The sequence below is a fragment of the Marmota flaviventris genome, chromosome X (genome assembly GCF_047511675.1).
Source record: "Marmota flaviventris isolate mMarFla1 chromosome X, mMarFla1.hap1, whole genome shotgun sequence".
NCBI classification, from domain to species: domain Eukaryota; kingdom Metazoa; phylum Chordata; class Mammalia; order Rodentia; family Sciuridae; genus Marmota; species Marmota flaviventris.
Window position 1 is genome coordinate 88788397 of NC_092518.1, and position 18139 is coordinate 88806535.

An 18139-nucleotide genomic window follows, 5' to 3' on the forward strand; every position below is an offset into this window, starting at 1 on the left:
TGAAGAATGTGGAACCTGAAGGCAGAGAGGGCCAACAGCATTACTCCAACGCATCCAGTTCTGCAGATGTGGAAGCTCACCTGCAGCCCTTCTGGACATCCATGTCCTATTGACCTCAGTGGCAAATGCTAATACTATATGGTCAATAACTGTGTCTTTAATTTTTATCACATTCAATGGAGAATTGTCATTGCTAGATCTATAATCCAGTTATTTAAAGGACACATTTAGGTCGGCAAGGAAGTGCAAGTGGAGGGCATTATCAAAATATAAAGGAAGAATTACAACACATGCCATCTTGGAAATACTCAAAATTCCACAGTGGAAATGAATGGGATAGCTATGCAATGTGATTCTGTTCTTCTTCAGTTGCTAAAGGGGTCTTAATAAAAAATATGCCATCAACAATACAAACTCAGGGGCTGGGGATATGGCCCACGTGGTAGAGTGCTTGCCTTACATGCACAAGGTTCTGGGTTCAATCCCCGGCACCACCAAAAAAAAACCCAAAAAAACAAAAAAACACAAACTCATCCTTGTGTTCCCATTGAAAGTCATTTATTGTTATAATTATTATCATCATCATTTGTGTTATTATTATTATTATTATCATCATTGTTGAAATCATTATCATTAGCACAAAACTAAATCCACTATTAAAAGAAAACAAAACACACCCCAAAAGGGATGTATCTTGCTGACAATGAGTAAGTAACATTATCTTCATGTACAAGGGACAGCACCCTGAGGATATAGACCATATCACAGCTTGATAATCGATTCAATAATTCACCAACATTATTGAGCACCTAGGCACAATGGAGGATTTAAAAATTCATATACAAGAATCCCTGCTTTCAAGAAGTTTTACAGTCTAGTAGGAGGTATTGAAGAACACCAAGAACACGAAGCCAAATCAGTGACATTATGGAAATAGTGCCACATTGATGTGCTGTTGGAAAGGGGCATCATAAGATACTAATGTCACATTCAGGTAGGGGAAATGGAGAAGACGCTCCATACAGAAGGTGTATCTGAGCTGGGCTTTGAAGAACTAGAAGGATTTTGGCAGACTGGCCAAAAGAAGAACTGCAGGCAAAGAGGGAATAGCATGGGCCAAAGTATGACCATGGGTTAAGTTCATGGCATGTTTGGGAAGGAAACAATAATTCATTTTGGCTGGCTTATGGGGTCCACATAAGTGGGAGCAGTGTGTTAATGTTTAAGTTATAGGGAGACCATATTTTTAATGTCTCTGAATGACAGGACTAAAATTTCTGATCTTTATGTCATAGTAACTATCCACATCAACAAAACACATAATTATTTGTGAAGAGATATGGTGATTTCACTTCCAGATTTCTTAGGGAAACTCAAGTAGTTTCTAGGCCATGTTACCTTGATATCAAAAATGTCCCAGCAGGTAACACCAAGCAACATATTGTATTTTTTTCTATTTTGCATGTAATTAAATCTCATCTTTCAAAGTCTTATATTATTTCCATCAGGAACCAAATTTCTTCACACTTACATTTTTGGCCCCACCAGATCTTGTGGCACCTGATGAGATGAAGCGAACCAAATTTAAGATTTCCAGCCACAGCTGCTACCCTGAAACTAGGCCCTGTAGCCTGAAGAAGGGTTAGTGATTGGGGTAGAGGCAGTGAATGTGACAATCTGAGAAGGTTCATGGAATCTCCATCTTCAATGTCAAGAATAGTTCTTTGAAATTGGAGATCTCAATTTGGTCTGGAGGACACCTGGAGTGGTCCCAGAACTCAGAAAGCCTGAGTCAATTCATCTGCTGAACTGTCTTCTTATTAAGGAATCCCTTAAAAGAATGACATTTAATCTAGGTTACAAGTTATTTAAAGGCCTTCTGGCTCTGAGGCTCCTGAAGCTGTGGATAGACTGGAGGGACTTTCTCTTTCTGACCAAAAGTTCCTGTTGGGCTTTGTCTGTTCCCAACAGGCTAGTAGTTGGGAACTTCTGCAATGACAGATGCTAAAAAATGGCTGCATTAGGTAACCAAGCCAAAGAAGTAAGTTAGATAGGAGCAACCATGGAAGATTGAGAAGAACAAAGATGCCATGGCCACACTTCCTGCAGCTAGTCAGTCTTTCAGCTCTTTCCTGGAGTGAGACTTCCTCTGCAGGAAGTCGTGGATAGCAGTAGTGAGGCCCCACGTCACGCTGGACCTTAGGATAACCAGGGAACCTCCTCGGTAGATCAGGAGTACCTTTCGACCCCGAGTGTCCCACACATCCTGGGCAGAAGCCCACAGGCTTGGCATTCTCTGCCAGCCAATATGGGACTGCATATTGGCAACCAGCACAATCAGAGGATACAGAACTAGACAGGTGATTGTTCCATTGACACTACCAGACACCAGTGCAGGAACCCAATGGGGCAGGCCTTGCTCTGCCAAGCCATCCTGGATAGGATCCTTGAAAGAGAAATAGAGAGCACTCCCCAGGCTATTCCTGACAAGGACAGGCCAGAAACCCCGATAATAGCCCAGTGACAGCCGCCCCCACAGCCCATAAGAGTTGAATTCCTTGAGAATGCTGAAGGTGCTGGGGAAGCGAGCTTGCTTGCGACCATCCTGGAGGACATTTTGAACTCTTTCAAAGGGGCTGAGTGCCACAGCCTCCACCACCCCAGACATGAGTCCTGCAGTCCATCGGTGTCCCAGGGAATGTGGCCCATCAGGGGAAAGAGAGCACAGCAGGCTATCGTAAGTCCCGAATAGCAGAGTCCCTTGCAATGTCTTGGAGAGAAGAGGAGGGTAGATTCCCCTGTAGAAGTACTGAGGACCTTCATGCCAAAGCTGTCTCACAGCCTCTGACACTGCCATAGCATGGATCTGCTGCCGGAATACCACCTTATAGATAGGAAAGGTCAGAAAAGTAGACATAAAGTTGGAAATGGCCCCAAGAGTGTAGGCTTGGGGGTGCCAGTTTTTCTTTGCTGGAGCCTCTGTTCGTGTCCTGTGCTGAAGCTCTTTTCCAGCAGAGTGGTTCTGCTCCCCCATGCTGAAGACAACTGGTTGCAGCTGGAAGAAACTGGCAAAGGTGAGGAGAGTTAGATTGACAATTTAAATATGTTAGTCAGCATTATCATTGCTTGGTTAGAAACGGAGCCCCAAGAAACTCAAGTCTACGTAAATAAGCAACACTTTGGGCCAGTTTCTGAGAAACAGGCATACCCTTAACAAATTAAGAATTCACCAGCCTTAAATTAAAATATAGTTAAGGTTTTTTTTTTTCATTTTCTTTTTAGTTGTAGATGGGCACAATACCTTTATTTTATTTATTTATTTATATTTATGTGGTGCTGAGGATTGAACCCAAAGCCTCACACATTAGGCAAGCGCTCTACTACTGCACGACAACCCAAGCCCAAGATAGTTAGTTTTTCATAGTCACATCTAGAATATTTTTTGGACACAGCAAATGCCGCAGTCTGGCTGGGCACAAATCACGAGCCACTGAAGCAGGAACAAACTTTATTTTTAAACTGCAGGAAAACACTTCACACAGCTCCCGGGGAATCCTCCCAAACGCCACGAGGCTTGTCCAGGAACCCCCAGCCGGAAATATCTCTCCCGGAAATCCCTCCTCCTGCACTTCCCCAACCAATGGGAACTCTCGGGGAATCCCCGGAAATCCCCACGAGAACTCCAAAATAGTGCGAGAACTCAAAAGTTGCGGCAGAGGCGGATAGTAATGCCTCGCCTGTCAATCAATACTGTTGGCAAAATGCCAGGGGCCATACAGACTCGGCCGTGGCTCTCAGCAAGCAAATATTCCAATATTTAAAGGATTACAAATTAAAATCATGAAAACTGAAGAGAGAGGGCTCTAAAACCTACTGCATTCAACTTTCACTGAATAAAACTTTGCATTTTATTAACTACTACTAGACTGTTACTATTTTCTTTCCGAAAACATTGTATGTGTGTGTGTAACACTAGGGATTGAACCCAGGGCCTCCTACATGCTAGGTAAAGTGTTCTACCACTAAACTACACTCATTAGGTCCCCTCAAATTTTCTTTAAAAAGGCGTTCAGAGGTGGGGCGAGGTGGTGCATGCCTGTAATCCCAGCGGCTCGGGAGGCTGAGGCAGGAGGATCATGAATTCAAGGCCAGCCTCAGCAACTTAGCAAGGCCCTAAGCAACTCATTGAGACCCTGTCTCTAAATAAAATACTTTTTAAAAGGGGATGGGATGTAGCTCAGTGGTTAAGCATCCCTGTGTTCAATCCCTAGTACCAAAAAAAAGGTGTTCAAAAGATGTGGTGCAACACTTCCTCTAAAAAAGTTGGTAGTTCCAGGCACAGTGGGGTATGCCTGTAATCCTCAGTAGGCTAAGGTAGAAGGATTGCAATTTCAAAGACAGCCTCAGCAACTTAGAAAGGCCCTAAGCAACTTGGCAAGATATTGTCTCAAAATAAGATATAAAAAAGGGCTGGGGTGGGGTGGCCGTTGTGGCTCAGAGGTAGAGCACTCGCCTAGCACGTGCGAGGGCCCTGGGCTCGATCCTCAATGCCACATAAATATAAAATAAAGATATTGTGTCCACTATAACTAAAAAATAAATATTTTTTTAAAAGGGCCTGGGGATGTGGCTCAATGGTTAAGTGCCTCTGGATTTAATCCCCAGTACCTAAATAAATAAATAAGTAAAAGTTGGTAGTAAATATGGGGAGGGGAGAATTTCTTCACCCCCTATAGATTTCTGCCTAAATTGTAGCTGTCTTAAAGCAATGCATGGTCCCCTCTCCCAGTTGAGAGAAGGAAAAAGCAGCTGCCCCTTGGAGTACAATGACAAGAAGTTCAGCACCTGGCAAATTCCAAGTTTAACATTTAACAAGAGTACCTATGGGGCTGGGGTTGTGGCTCAGTGGCAGAGCACTTGCCTAGCATGTGTGAGGCACTGGGTTCAATCCTCAGCACCACAAGAAAATGAAACAAATAAACTAATGGCATGCTGTCCATCTATAACTACATTTTTTTTTAAAAAAAAGAGGAGTACCTAAATAATAAAGCAGTGTTTCACAACTTTGACACCATTGACATTGTGAGCAGGATATTTATTATCAGTTCTAGTCTTGTGCAAGATAGGACGTTTAGTGGCATGCCTGGCTTCTACTCACTGCATACCAATAAAGACCCACCCAATGTGACAATTGAAAATTTCTCTAGACATGACCCGTAGTCCCCAGGGATACAAAACAGCCCTGGGTTTCAGAATCACAGTTCTAGAAAGAAAAGGTAATGTAAACTATTAAACTGTTAAAAGGTTTGGAAGCAGGTGGAGTATTATGAGAACCAACTTGGGAACGAGGACAATGGTAGAACTTTGGGATCAAAAGGAAATGAGAGAGGCTGTGGTTGTGGCTCAGTGGTAGAGTGCTCACCTAGTACATGTGAGGCACTGGGCTCGATCCTCAGCACCACATAAAAATAAATAAATAAAATAAAAATATTGTGTCCACCTACAATTAAAAAATACTTAAAAAAAATAAATGAGAGCCAGCTATGGTGGTTTATGACTGTGATCCCAGATACTTGGGAAGCTGAGGCAGGAGACTACCTTTGAGCCTATGAGCTGGAAACTAGACTGGGTGATGTAGTAAAAACCTGTTTCAAAAAAATGGTGGGGGTAAGAAGGGAGGGAGGAAGAAAAATGGGGGGGAGGAAGAAAATAAATACAGTAAGCAAAAAGAAATGAATGCTCAGTGCAAACCTGAGGCAGTTTGTCCAGAAGGCACACCGCTGAGAAGGATGGACAGCAGCGGGAGCTGGCCTGCTGTGGAGAGGAAGCATACAATTATCTGGGTAGGGAAGGGGGGGGGCATGATGACCAGGCAGCAGCACTCACCTCCAGATTGACAGGAACAGGAAGCAGGGTAGGATCCTGGGCTGTGGGGGGGAGGGGAAGAGGGTAGGTGCTGGGACTCTAAATAAGTCAGCAGGCTGTGGCTCACTCAGTAGGGACAAAGCAGGTACAGGCTGAGGCCCCAGGGAGGAGATGCCAGGTGCTACTAGAAACCCATGCAGCCTTCCATGAGCTGCCACACCCAGAACTTGCCCTGCACTGCTTCTCCTTCCAGAAGCAGCCCCATCAGCTCTGCTTCTCCCTGGCCTCTTGTCCTGTTCCACCTCTACCCCCACAATCTCACCTTACAACTGCCCCCTCCCCTGGACCCTCTCTCATCTCTTAGTAGAGGGGTGGAGGCTCTGCCTCCTGTGCTCTGCCTATCACCCCCCTCCTGCCCCCAGCATGTTGGCCTTAAGCCGTAGCCTCCTTGACCCTCAAGGCCAGAAGGAGACTGGCAGGGCCTTTCTGCCTCTGACCCCTTAGCTGAGGTCTGACCAGAGGCGATGGCTTAAAAGGTCCAATCCATGAATTCCTCTGGGGCACCTCTGGGCCTCTGGAAGCCATCTCCCTCTCTGTAGAGCCAAAGGGGACCCCTCCCCCACATGCAGGCAGGAGGCAGCTCCACTCAGGCCCCCAAAGCCACAAGGGCCCCAACAGTAAATTCTTCTATCAAAGGTCTTGTTTCGCAAGTCTTTTGTATACCTAAGTAAAGACAGGTGGTGAGCAAAATGTTTGTCTCCTCTTCTAGTTCAGAGTGCAGTAATATTTTACTTTCTCCCCACCTTTTTATAAATCTGGGTTCACTGACTCTATGAGGCAGGCTGATTTAGCAGATATAAAATGGCTAGGATTTGGGCTGGGGCTGTATCTCAGTGGTTGAATGCTTGCCTGGCATGTGTGAGGCACTGGGTTCGATCCTCAGCACCACATAAAAAAATAAAATAAAAATATTTTGTCCATCTACAACTAAAAAAAATTTAAAATAAATAAATAAAATAAAATGGCTAGGATTTGGCAGACTGGTTTCTAAGCACCAGTTCTATTATCAACTTTTTAATATGACCTTTAGAAATTCATGACACCTTGGTTATAAAATGAGGAGACAGGGCAAAATGTTCTGTAGGTATCCCTATAACTGCGTAATTTATAGGGGGTAAATATTGAGAAATTCAGTCCAATAGTTGTAGAGGAATTATATTTTTCTACCCCTTCCTTCTGTCATTTATGCAAATGTTTTTGAGAGATTAAAGATAAACAATAATTTAGAAACAACTTACCTTAAATATCCAATTCATCATTTTATAAATATAATTCTATTTTATAGGGGAAAGGAAGCCCACATTTCTTCTGTGTATTTTTCTTTTAAGATGCTTTGGGGAGGGGCTGGGGAAGTGGCTCAAGCGGTTGCGCGCTTGCCTGCCATGTGTACGGCCTGGGTTCGATCCTCAGCACCACATACAAACAAAAATGTTGTGTCTGCCGAAAACTAAAAAATAAATTTAAAAATTCAAAAAAAAAATTAAATAAATAAACCGGAAGTCTTCAACCATTAAAAAAAAAAAAAAAGATGCTTTGGGGACCTACTGATCTGAGACTGAATCCTGTCTTCATTATTTGCTTAGCTGTGTAACGTTGGGCAAGACACTAGCTTCATTCAGTCTCATATTCTTCAGCTACAAAATGATGGCCATAAGACTTACCACAAAGGTGGCTTCAAAGATCAAAAATATAAGAGATTGAGGGGCGGGGCTGGAGATGTAGCTCAGCAATAGAGTGCTTGTCTTGTATGCAGGAGGCACTGCGTTCGATTCCCAGCACCACATATAAATAAGCAAATAAAATAAAGATCCATCAACAACAACAATAACAAAAATAGGGCTGGTGATGTGGCTCAAGCGGTAGCGTGCTCAACCTGGCATGTGTGCGGCCCGGGTTCGATCCTCAGCACCACATACAAACAAAAACCGCTGAAAACTAAAAAATAAATATTAAAAAAATCTCTCTCTCTCTCTCTTTTTTAAAAAAAACAGACTTTATAATAAAATGAAATTATAAGAACATTATGATGTGAAACCCATGCCTAGGGAAAGGATTAACTCCCCTCCCCTTTAAAAAAAAAAAAAACAATAACAAAAAGAGATCAAGTGGCTGAGAATCCATGACTTGGTGGCTTCAACAAAAAATATATTTTAAAAAGATGCTTCCCAACCTTACCCTCTGTCTCCACAGAGCATTTGCTCCTACAGGACACTGTCAAGCCAGCCATAACCAGAACAAGAAGCATGGTGGAACAAACCTCATGTTCATATGGGAGCCAGGAAAGGCCTTTCTTCCATGAATGCAGACATGCACCATAAGTGATCCAGGAGAGTCTGTCCCTTTAACATGAATTCCAAAGTAAAGAATGGGCCTGGAGTCGGGCATGAGCAGTTATCACCTGAACCCTATGATCTGCCTCCTATGTGTACAACACAGTCAGATGACCCCAGGGTAGTCCAGACTCCTCTTACCAGTCTAGTGCAAATGGGTATCCAGTGTGACCATCCCCAGATCCAGCTCAACATTTGTCCATTCATTTGGGGCATCCTTAGCCAGTCCTTTGAACACCTTACAAACATGTATTGATCATCTTCTAAGCCATTAAATTACTGCATAGCTAGAGATGAATAGGACTGGGTGCCTGCTCTCAAGGCCTTGAAAATTCAGTGGGTGAGACAGCTCAACAATGAGCTCAACTTTACTGGAAGACAAAATAAGACACTAATCAAAGTCGAAGCAGAAAGACAAGAACAATGTGTTCCACTCAGGATAGGGGACACTCAAAGCTGGTGGGAACATAAATGAGTACAGCTACTATGGAAAATATGGAGGTTCCTCAGAAAACTAAAAATAACACTACCATATGATCCAGCTATCTACTCCTGGGTATATATCCAAAGCGAATGAAATCAGCATTCCAATGAAGTACTTCATGCCCATGTTTATTGCAGCACTCTTCACAGTAGCCAAGACAGGGAATTACCCTAGCTCCCCATCAATACATAAAAGGATAAAGAAATATGGTATATACACAATGAAATATTATTCAGCCATAAAGAACAATGAAATCCTGTCATTTTTAGCAAAATGGATGAAACTGGAGGATATTATATGAAATTAGCCAGATACAGAAAGAGAAGTACTGCATGTTCTCTCTCATATGTAGAAACTAAAAATGTCAATTTGAATGTAGAATAGTGATTACTAGAGGTTGGGGAGGATGGGAGGGTGAGAGGAAGGTGGAAGAAGGGTGGGTGGATATGATCAGTTTATGCTGTATGTATATATGGAAACATCACACTGAATTTCATGAATATGTACAATTAATATGTGTTAACAAAATATTTCTCTGAGGAAAGGCATCTGATTTCAATCCTTATACAGTGAGTAGGCTTTTGCTAGGTAGAAGATTGAGGGCAAGTGTCTAGGCTGAGGAAGAGGCCTAAAGCACAGACTTAAAAGTATGAGTGGAGCCGGGCACGGTGGTGCACACCTGTAATCCCACCGGCTAGTGAGGCTGAGGCAGGAGGATCACGAGTTCAAAGGCAGCTTCAGCAAAAGCAAAGCACTAAGCAACTCAGTGAGACCCTGTCTCTAAATAAAATACAAAATAGGGCTGAGGATATGGCTCAGTGGGCGAGTGCCCATGAGTTCAATCCCTGGTACCAAAAAAAAAAGTGTGAGTTATGCTTGTGGCTGGCAGCAGACAGTGAAAGGAGACAGAGCCGTGGCTGACAGAGGAGCCAATATGGAATGACGGCCATATTTGTTTTCCCCACTGCAGCATGTTGCAGGGAACATACATGGACTTTGCAGTCAGGCAGCCCTGGGGTTTGAGTTTCACTCTGCCATTTCCTAAATTTATAACCTTAGCCAAGCCTCCTAACCTTCTCGAGTCCTAGTGTCATTATTTATGAACTACTGTTAAGAAAGTTGCATGAGCCAGGCATAGTGGCCCATGCCTGTAATCCCATCATGGCTCAGGAGGCTGAGACAGGAGAATTCCAAGTTCAAAGCCAGCCTCAGCAATTTAGCAAGGCCCTAAGCAACTAAGTGAGACCCTGCCTCAAAATATTAAAAAAGGCTGTGGATGGGGATTGGCTCAGTGGCTAAGCACCTCTGAATCATATAAAACTGGGGAGCCAGGTGCAGTGACACACACCTGTAATCCCAGTGGCCTGGGAGGCTGAAGCAGGAGGATTGCAAGTTCAAAGCCAGCCTCAGCTTCTCAGCAAGGCCCTTAGCAACTCAGTGAGACTCTGTCTCTAGATAAAATTTTAAAAATGGCTGAGGATGTGGTTCAGTGGTTAAGCGCCCCTGGCTTCAATCCCCAGTACCAGACAACAACAACAAAAACATCTGAGGATATAAGTTGCTCCATAACTGATGTTAGTAGTCTCATTTTTTTAAAAATTAGATAATATCAAAAAGGTAAGATTACAACTAAATGATTCCAAAGGCTGCCATTGGTGGTATGCAGGGGTCATCTGCAAATGTTTTTTTCCCCCACAATACTGGGGATCAACCCAGGGCCTTAGACATGCTAGGCAAGTGCTCTACCAGCTCTGCAGAATGCATTTTAAATTGCTTGTTTGGAAGACAGTAGAGTTTTCATGGGCTTTGGACCCTGCCAGCCCTGGGCTAGAGTCCAGTAGCTCTACTTTCAAGTTGTGTGGCCTAAAACAAGTTACTTAACCTCCCTGAAAATCAGTTTCCCACTCTACAAAATGGGATCACAATACCTGTCTCAAAAACGTTGCTGAGAAACTTAAATGAAATAACAGATGAAAAGTTCCTGGCAAGGAGGAGGCAGGCAGCCAAAAGTTGCTATTATTGTATCATCTGAGAGCTTTATCTCCTAACCTTCAAGCTTTTAAAAGGCTTATTTGTTGAAACTGGAAAATGTGGTCTCATTAGAACCATCATTTGTAACACACTCCCACATATGAGGCCAGAGATAAGGAATCTTTGTATCCAATTGGAGTGGACTTGCAAATTTGCAATGTTGCTCCCAAGGCTGCTCAAAGAGACCCTTACTTTGCTCTAATGGCCCAATCCTATACCTTTACACAATTCATTTGCCTTTAGTATTTTTGTCAGAACACTGAGATATATTCTTGGTCCTATCTGTTTCCACCCTCACCAGGTCCAACGGCATATACACAATTTAGAGATAAGGCCAATAAAAACATAGAATATGAGTCTGCTGAGAGGCCAGGGTCAAACATCATAGCACTGGGAGCAGAAGCAAGAGTCTGAAGGATACCCATTTGCTACTGCCAGCCTCACCCCTGCCTGTGCAAGATGCACAATCCATCTTCTTTGTGCCTCTAGCACTTTCCACCTTCTACCACCACTAAAACACTGTTCCATCCCCAAGAGGAAGGCCACAATTCTGGAATGGAAGGTGCTTCCCCCCTCCAAATCTGGATTGGTTATTCCAAGAAATTCCAGATAACAAGGTTATAAATAAGAGGGCAGAAAGAAACAGGTGAAGTACCTCAATAGGTTGAAGCAGAACCAAACAGGGTTGAACACCATCAAACTGCTCATTTATTTCCAAGCATCAGGAATCAAGAACAAGTCCCATCAAGGCCTCCTGGTCACAGGCTACATAAGGGAAGTAATACCTGCTCTCTAAGAACCAGAAGTCAAAGAAAATGGAGCAGGTTTTCTACCCACTGGCTTCATGGCCCATTCACTCTGGACAGCCCTGCATGCCGTTTCCATGGAGCTGCTCCTTCTCTGGGGCCAGTGATGCCAAAGCCAGCAAAGGAGAAGTCTCCTGAAGAGCTCACAGAAGGGCAACCTAGCAACCTATCCTTGAGCCAGGAAATGAAAGAGCTATATCAGCGGCACAGAGCTGTGGTGTGGGGGTGAGGTCAAATAGTGTTTCATTTCTCACACTTCTTCCTCAAGCAGGAGTTGAAGGAGGAAGATGTCATGAAGAAAGACTGTTGCAGAGTGGTTCTTAACTGTTTTGGGGCCATGGATCCATTCAAACATTGACAAAGCTGTAGACTTAGAAAAACACACAGAGTTCAAATTCTTTGCATACAATTTCAGGAAGGACCCTAGGAAGGAACCTTTGCCCGGGAGTAACATTTCATGACAGGTATGCTCTGGACAAATATACTGATGACAGGCCCATTTACTTACAACCTACGGCATGGTGTGGCACTTAGAACAGTGGTCTACACCTCAGAATCAACTACAGCAATGGTTAAAAATACAGATCACACTGCTTACTTCTAGTCCTTGACAAAAACCCCCAGACATGGCCCAGGAATCTGCATCTTGCAAAGGTCTCCAAGATGACTCTGAGGCAGCCAGCCTGGTTACCCACATTTTGGTTAATAGCATGAATTCTGTATTCAGAGACTCATTCAAAATTTTGACTTCACCTGATAATTTTAGGCAAGTTATTTCATCTCTCTGAGCCTTGTCTCCTTTGGGGGTCATAATGGGCTATAGAAATAATGTTATTTGTATAAACTGGCCAGCTTGTTGTGGGGTAAAATCTAGTGTAAAAAAAAGGAAAAGAAAAGTGCATCAGTTTCCTCTTCTGTACAATGGGTACCATAAAGATTGCCTTCCTCTTCTTTTGTTTTCCCCATTCCCACCTCACCCCATCCCTCAGCACCACCATCACACCAAGGTTGCTGTTGAAATGGTTTGAGACTACTTACATAAAATGCTCTCCAGGCAGCACAGCAGGGCAAAAACCTGGCATCAACAGAACAACGGACTGGGGTGCAAAATCGGACACTGCTACTTATTTGCTGCAGGATACAGGGCAAGACGCTTAAGCTCCTTTTGGTTCAATTTCCTCATCTGTAAAACGGAGATAACAGTCTTTGCTCGCTAATTCTATACAGCCCAAATTGGTCCTCTCGTGCCCACTTAGGCTTTTCACAACTAACCCTTAATATGATGGCAGAAAGGAGTGTTTACAAAGAACTGCCTTTGAAGTCAGATATGACGACTTGAGTGTCAGCTTTAGCTCTGCACTTCTAACCGTACTGCCTGGGTGTTTATGTCGCCCTCTCTGTTAAATGGGCACACTGCTACCGCCTTCTCAAGGAGACTGTGAAGAATAAATGAGATGCCCGTGTGAGCGCACTTGGACATGGAAAGCGGAAAAAGTAGATGCTTCCCACCCACCCCCTTCCCTCTATACAAAGGTGAGGAACTCTCATTGTTCACTTGCTTTCTGTCCCACCTCGTGTTTAAAGCATCCAGTCTCAAAGAGCAGAGGACAGCCGAGGCGGAAGGGGATTGGAAGAAGGGAAGTGAGAGGAAGTAGCAAACTCACGAGTGAAATGTAAATGGGCCCGGTCCGTGGGTCCGAGCTGCACTTGACGCCGCGCTGGCTCCCACGCCTGTCTGCCGCAGCCCCCGCCAGCCTGCTCCCCCCCTTGCTAGCTTGAGCATCAGGGCCCTTGGCTTTGCGGGGAGGCGGCCCCCGCGCCCCGCTGATTGGCCACGCCGCCCCTCGTCACACTCTTTTGTCTCAATGGGCAGAGGCTAAAAGCAGCCGCCGCTGCTGGGCAGGCAGGCCGAGCCGGAGGGCGGGGGCAGCCGCGGCTGCCTTGGAAACCGCGCTGCCTAGACTCAGCAGCCCCTCTCTGGGCAGCCTTGCTGAGGTGCTGGCAGAGTCTGGCAGCCCGCGTTCGTTAGCAGCCGAGAAGGCGCCATCCTTTTCCCCTGCAGGGCCACAGAGACTGGAAGGTGAAACCGAACTGTAGGCGACGCCAGAGCATCCGTTGCCCACCTGCGGAGCCAAGGTAAAGGAGGGGGGGGGGGGATGCGGAATTCGCATGACGCAGAGAATAGAGAGTGAAGGCCCACCGGTTCTGAGCCGGGCGGCTACCGGCTTAGGAGAATCAGTATCTGCAAAGCAGGGGAAGGCGCACTCCCGTGACCTGGCTGCACTGAGGAAGGAGGTGGGGTTCACCTGGATGCGACTGGGTAAGATTTGCCAGGGCTGGGGAGGGGGTATTTTTAGGGAGGTGGCAAGGGGCATGAAAGAGGATTCTCAAGCTGTCTTTGAATCCCTTTGCATCTCATCTCTTCCTGAAATGAAATACGGAGGTGTGGGGATATCTAACTCCTATTCCCTTTCTCCTTAGCGGTCCATCAAAGCCAATTTTGAACTTGAATTCTGTGCGTCTGATTGCAGAACTGGTAGGCTTATGGTTTCCCGGGGGGGCGGGGGTATAATGGGGGTGGGGGTATTCAAAAGATAGGAGAAGGAATTTTCTGCCTGGTGATAGTGGAGGTGGGGGCGGGTAGCAGCATGACGGGTGAGGCTGCTTCTGACGTCTTTGACCCTTCCAATCCCTTCGCAGTGGCGCAGTCTCCAAGCTCAGAGCACCCGGATCTGCGACCCCCTGTGGACAAAGATCGGCCATACTAGGGAGACAAGCTCTCTCATTGAAGACACCTGTTGCAGAGGCCGGACATGAAATAAAGGCAAGCACTAATTTCCCAGCACGCGTAAGAATCCAAAACAGGGTAGACTTTGAGAAAGGGGTGTGATTGAGATCTAAGACCATCAGATCAATGGATATTTTACTTATTATCATAAATCTGTGAGACTTACACCGTTGCACTCTATTTTTGAGAGCTCAACATTGGATTCAAAGGTTTTTACCTACAATTCTAAGCAACAGTTCCTGCCCGTCCTGGAGGACAGGTGGGAAGGGATATAGATAATGACTGAAAAAAAGTCTAGCGCAGGGACACCTTGTTATTTTGTTATTTTGAATCTCCTGAAGGATATTTTTTAGGGCAATGGGCAGATAAAACCTACTGCAGGGTATTCAAGAGCTTAAAGAATGCTACAGCAGACTGGGATCCCTGCAACTTTATTGACTTTTTTTTTTCTCTCCCTCTTACAGTCCCTACAAGGCACGGTCCAGGAAACTTGCTCTGGGTATTCCTGCAAATTAGGCTTTTTGAAAAGCCTGAGCATCTTGCACTAAGATACCCTATCGCCTTGAGTCATGGCTAACATCATTACACATGTGGGTAACAGCCGGCGGCAGAATGCGCCTTTACCTCCTTGGGCCCATTCCATGTTGAGGTCTCTGGGGCAGAGTCTCGGTCCTTTAATGATCAGCATGGCAGAAAGAAACATGAAGTTGTTCTCGGGGAGGGTGGTGCCAGCCCAGGGGGAAGAAACCTTTGAAAACTGGCTGACCCAAGTCAATGGGGTCCTGCCAGATTGGAATATGTCAGAAGAACAAAAGCTCAACCGCCTGATGAAAACCCTTAGGGGCCCTGCCCGGGAGGTCATGCGTTTGCTCCAGGCTGCCAACCCCAACTTGAATGTGTCGGATTTTTTGCGAGCAATGAAACTGGTGTTTGGGGAGTCTCAGAGCAATGTGACCGCCCATGGTAATTTTTTTAACACCCTGCAGGCGGAAGGGGAGAAAGCCTCCCTTTATGTGATCCGTCTGGAGGTGCAGCTCCAGAATGCTATTCAGGCAGGCATCCTAGCTGAGAAAGATGCAAACCAGACTCGACTGCGCCAGCTCCTGGCAGGGGCTGAGCTGAATAGAGACCTGCGCTTCAGGCTTAAGGGTCTTCTCAGGATGTATGCAAATGAGCAGGAGCATCTTCCCAATTTCCTGGAGTTAATCAGGATGATAAGGGAGGAAGAAGATTGGGATGACGCTTTTATTAAACGGAAGCGACCCAAAAGATCTGAGCCAGTAATGGAGAGGGCAGCTAGCCCTGTGGCATTTCAGGGCCCTCAGCCAATAGAGATCAGTAATGCAGACTACAATGGCAACGTGATAGAGATAGATGATACCCTTGATGACTCAGATGAGGATGTGATCCTGGTGGAGTCTGGGGACCCTCCACTGTCATCCTCAGGCACCCCTCCCAGAGGCAGGGCCAGATCTCAGGACCAAGTTGTGGTCATTGATCCCCCCAGTAATTATGGGCCTGAATCTCCTTCTACCAGTGGCCATTCTGGGAATAAGAATGATGGTCCTGGGGATATTCGTAGAATCAGGAAGCGCAAGTACATAATTCGCTGCTCCTATTGTGGTAAGGAGGGCCATTCAAAAGAAACCTGTGTCAATGAAAGCAACAAGGCCCAGGTTTTTGAGAATCTGATCATCACTCTGCAGGAGCTAACACATACAGAGGAGAGGGCAAGGGAGGTCTTTCGAGAACACAAGGATCCTTCTGAGCCACAGTATGGTGCTAGACCCAGCCCTAAATGAACCCTTAACTGTATTCAGAGTCTGATGCTTGGGAAACTGCAGGTGGGGTGGGGGTGGGGTGCTTCTACCTGCATGAATTAATCCACAATGAAGTTTTCCTTTGGGAATAAAATGAGATTGTGAATACCAGTGCAGTGGAGAAGGATGCCCTGACCTCTGTCCTTGCTCCCTCTTCAGCCCGCTTAAGGGCCTATTCTCTCTGTGTGTCTTTCTTTGAAGATTTTATTCTGTTTATGGAGAGTATCTTAAACCTTTCAAAAATAAAGAAAAATACAAGAATGAAAGTATAAATTACCTGGAAATCTCACCCCTGTTATAACCATTGTCAGCCCTTTGATGAATGTCTTTCTGGATATTTGCCTGTACCTGTGTGCCCAAATAGATATATGTATAGATGAAAGTGATCGAATGTAAGTGCTGTTCTATACTGTGTATTTTTTCACCAAAAATATATCTTGTGGACTTCTATGTAATCGAATATGTGTGTGTGTGTGTGTATGTATATATATATATATATATATATATATATATATATACATACACACACACACATCTCGTTTAATATCTGTGTGTGATGTTACTTTTAGTAGGATAAAGGAAAAATAAAGCGATTATAGAAGCTATATGTGGGATATCATACAATGAGGTGGGTTTTTTTTTTAATCAATCTCATTTACAGATAAGAAGGGAAAGTGAAATTGACTAAATATCTGTCCAAGAGCATCTTATCCCAACTGACCTTTCTCCTCAGTAATATAGCCAACATCTGCACCTACTAGTTAATAATGTCCCAATGTCCTCTAATGTATCCTGAGATCTAAATATGTGGGTGAAGAATAAAAAACAGTTGTTCCCAAGGCTCCATTCCTGTTCATATTTGGAAAGAGCACATGCCCCTGCCCTGTATCTTGACCTGAGATTGGAGAGTGATGAAAGATGACATCTGACCTCTGTCCCTGAGGATCCATGTTCCTTGTAGGTACATCAGTCCCTATTCTGAGCAAGACCAGACTGATGGGGGGATGGTTTCATTTAAACAGGGAGCTGAGGGAAATGAATGTTGACATGAGGACCTGAGGCAGTTTATCCAGAAGGCAATTGGTCTCAATAGGGCTGAGAAGAAGGGTGGACAGCAGTGGGAGCTGGCCTGCTGTGGAGAGGAAGCATCCAGCTATCTGGGTAGGGAAGAGGAGGGGGAGGGCATGATGACCAGGCAGCAGCACTCACCTCCAGATTGACAGGAACAGGAAGCAGGGTAGGATCCTGGGCTGTGGGGGGGAGGGGAAGAGGGTAGGTGCTGGGACTCTAAATAAGTCAGCAGGCTGTGGCTCACTCAGTAGGGACAAAGCAGGTACAGGCTGAGGCCCCAGGGAGGAGATGCCAGGTGCTACTAGAAACCCATGCAGCCTTCCATGAGCTGCCACACCCAGAACTTGCCCTGCACTGCTTCTCCTTCCAGAAGCAGCCCCATCAGCTCTGCTTCTCCCTGGCCTCTTGTCCTGTTCCACCTCTACCCCCACAATCTCACCTTACAACTGCCCCCTCCCCTGGACCCTCTCTCATCTCTTAGTAGAGGGGTGGAGGCTCTGCCTCCTGTGCTCTGCCTATCACCCCCCTCCTGCCCCCAGCATTCCATGTTGGCCTTAAGCCTTAGCCTCCTTGACCCTCAAGGCCAGAAGGAGACTGGCAGGGCCTTTCTGCCTCTGACCCCTTAGCTGAGGTCTGACCAGAGGCGATGGCTTAAAAGGTCCAATCCATGAATTCCTCTGGGGCACCTCTGGGCCTCTGGAAGCCATCTCCCTCTCTGTAGAGCCAAAGGGGACCCCTCCCCCACATGCAGGCAGGAGGCAGCTTCACTCAGGCCCTCAAAGCCACAGGGGCCCCAATACTCTTATAGTTTTATAGCCCTTTATTTTCCCCCCAGCCCCTCCCATATCTACCCACCCATAGTTCATCTATCCCAAATCATTAGA

General features: G+C 45.4%; 2 protein-coding genes across 2 annotated transcripts; one reads left to right on the plus strand and one right to left on the minus strand.

The window, feature by feature from the left end:
- Positions 1-548: 548 nt before the first annotated feature.
- On the minus strand, positions 549-13318 carry Slc25a53 (solute carrier family 25 member 53). The gene is made up of 4 exons (XM_071606356.1): positions 13241-13318; positions 12615-12759; positions 5752-5814; positions 549-3065 (listed from the first exon to the last, which is right to left on the minus strand). Exons 2-4 carry the CDS (start codon positions 12656-12658, stop codon positions 2114-2116), a joined length of 1059 nt encoding a protein of 352 aa, XP_071462457.1. The 5' UTR covers positions 12659-12759; positions 13241-13318; the 3' UTR covers positions 549-2113.
- Positions 13319-13599: 281 nt separating this feature from the next.
- Zcchc18 (zinc finger CCHC-type containing 18) lies at positions 13600-16657 on the plus strand. The gene is made up of 4 exons (XM_071606355.1): positions 13600-13896; positions 14058-14112; positions 14277-14400; positions 14829-16657. The coding sequence occupies exon 4, from the start codon at positions 14934-14936 to the stop codon at positions 16164-16166; it is 1233 nt and encodes a 410-aa protein (XP_071462456.1). The 5' UTR covers positions 13600-13896; positions 14058-14112; positions 14277-14400; positions 14829-14933; the 3' UTR covers positions 16167-16657.
- Positions 16658-18139: the final 1482 nt, after the last annotated feature.

Bases quoted from the DNA above. Each gene is read 5' to 3' on its own strand.
- Slc25a53 (XM_071606356.1), bottom strand. From the start codon at position 12,658: ATGCCAGGTTTTTGCCCTGCTGTGCTGCCTGGAGAGCATTTTAT. The intron at 5,815-12,614 runs GTAAGTAGTCTC...TCCTCTCCACAG, and splicing joins CTGCCTGGAGAGCATTTTAT to CAGGCCAGCTCCCGCTGCTG. The intron at 3,066-5,751 runs GTTTGCACTGAG...CACCTTTGCCAG, and splicing joins TTCTGGACAAACTGCCTCAG to TTTCTTCCAGCTGCAACCAG.
- Zcchc18 (XM_071606355.1), top strand. From the start codon at position 14,934: ATGGCTAACATCATTACACATGTGGGTAACAGCCGGCGGCAGAATGCG.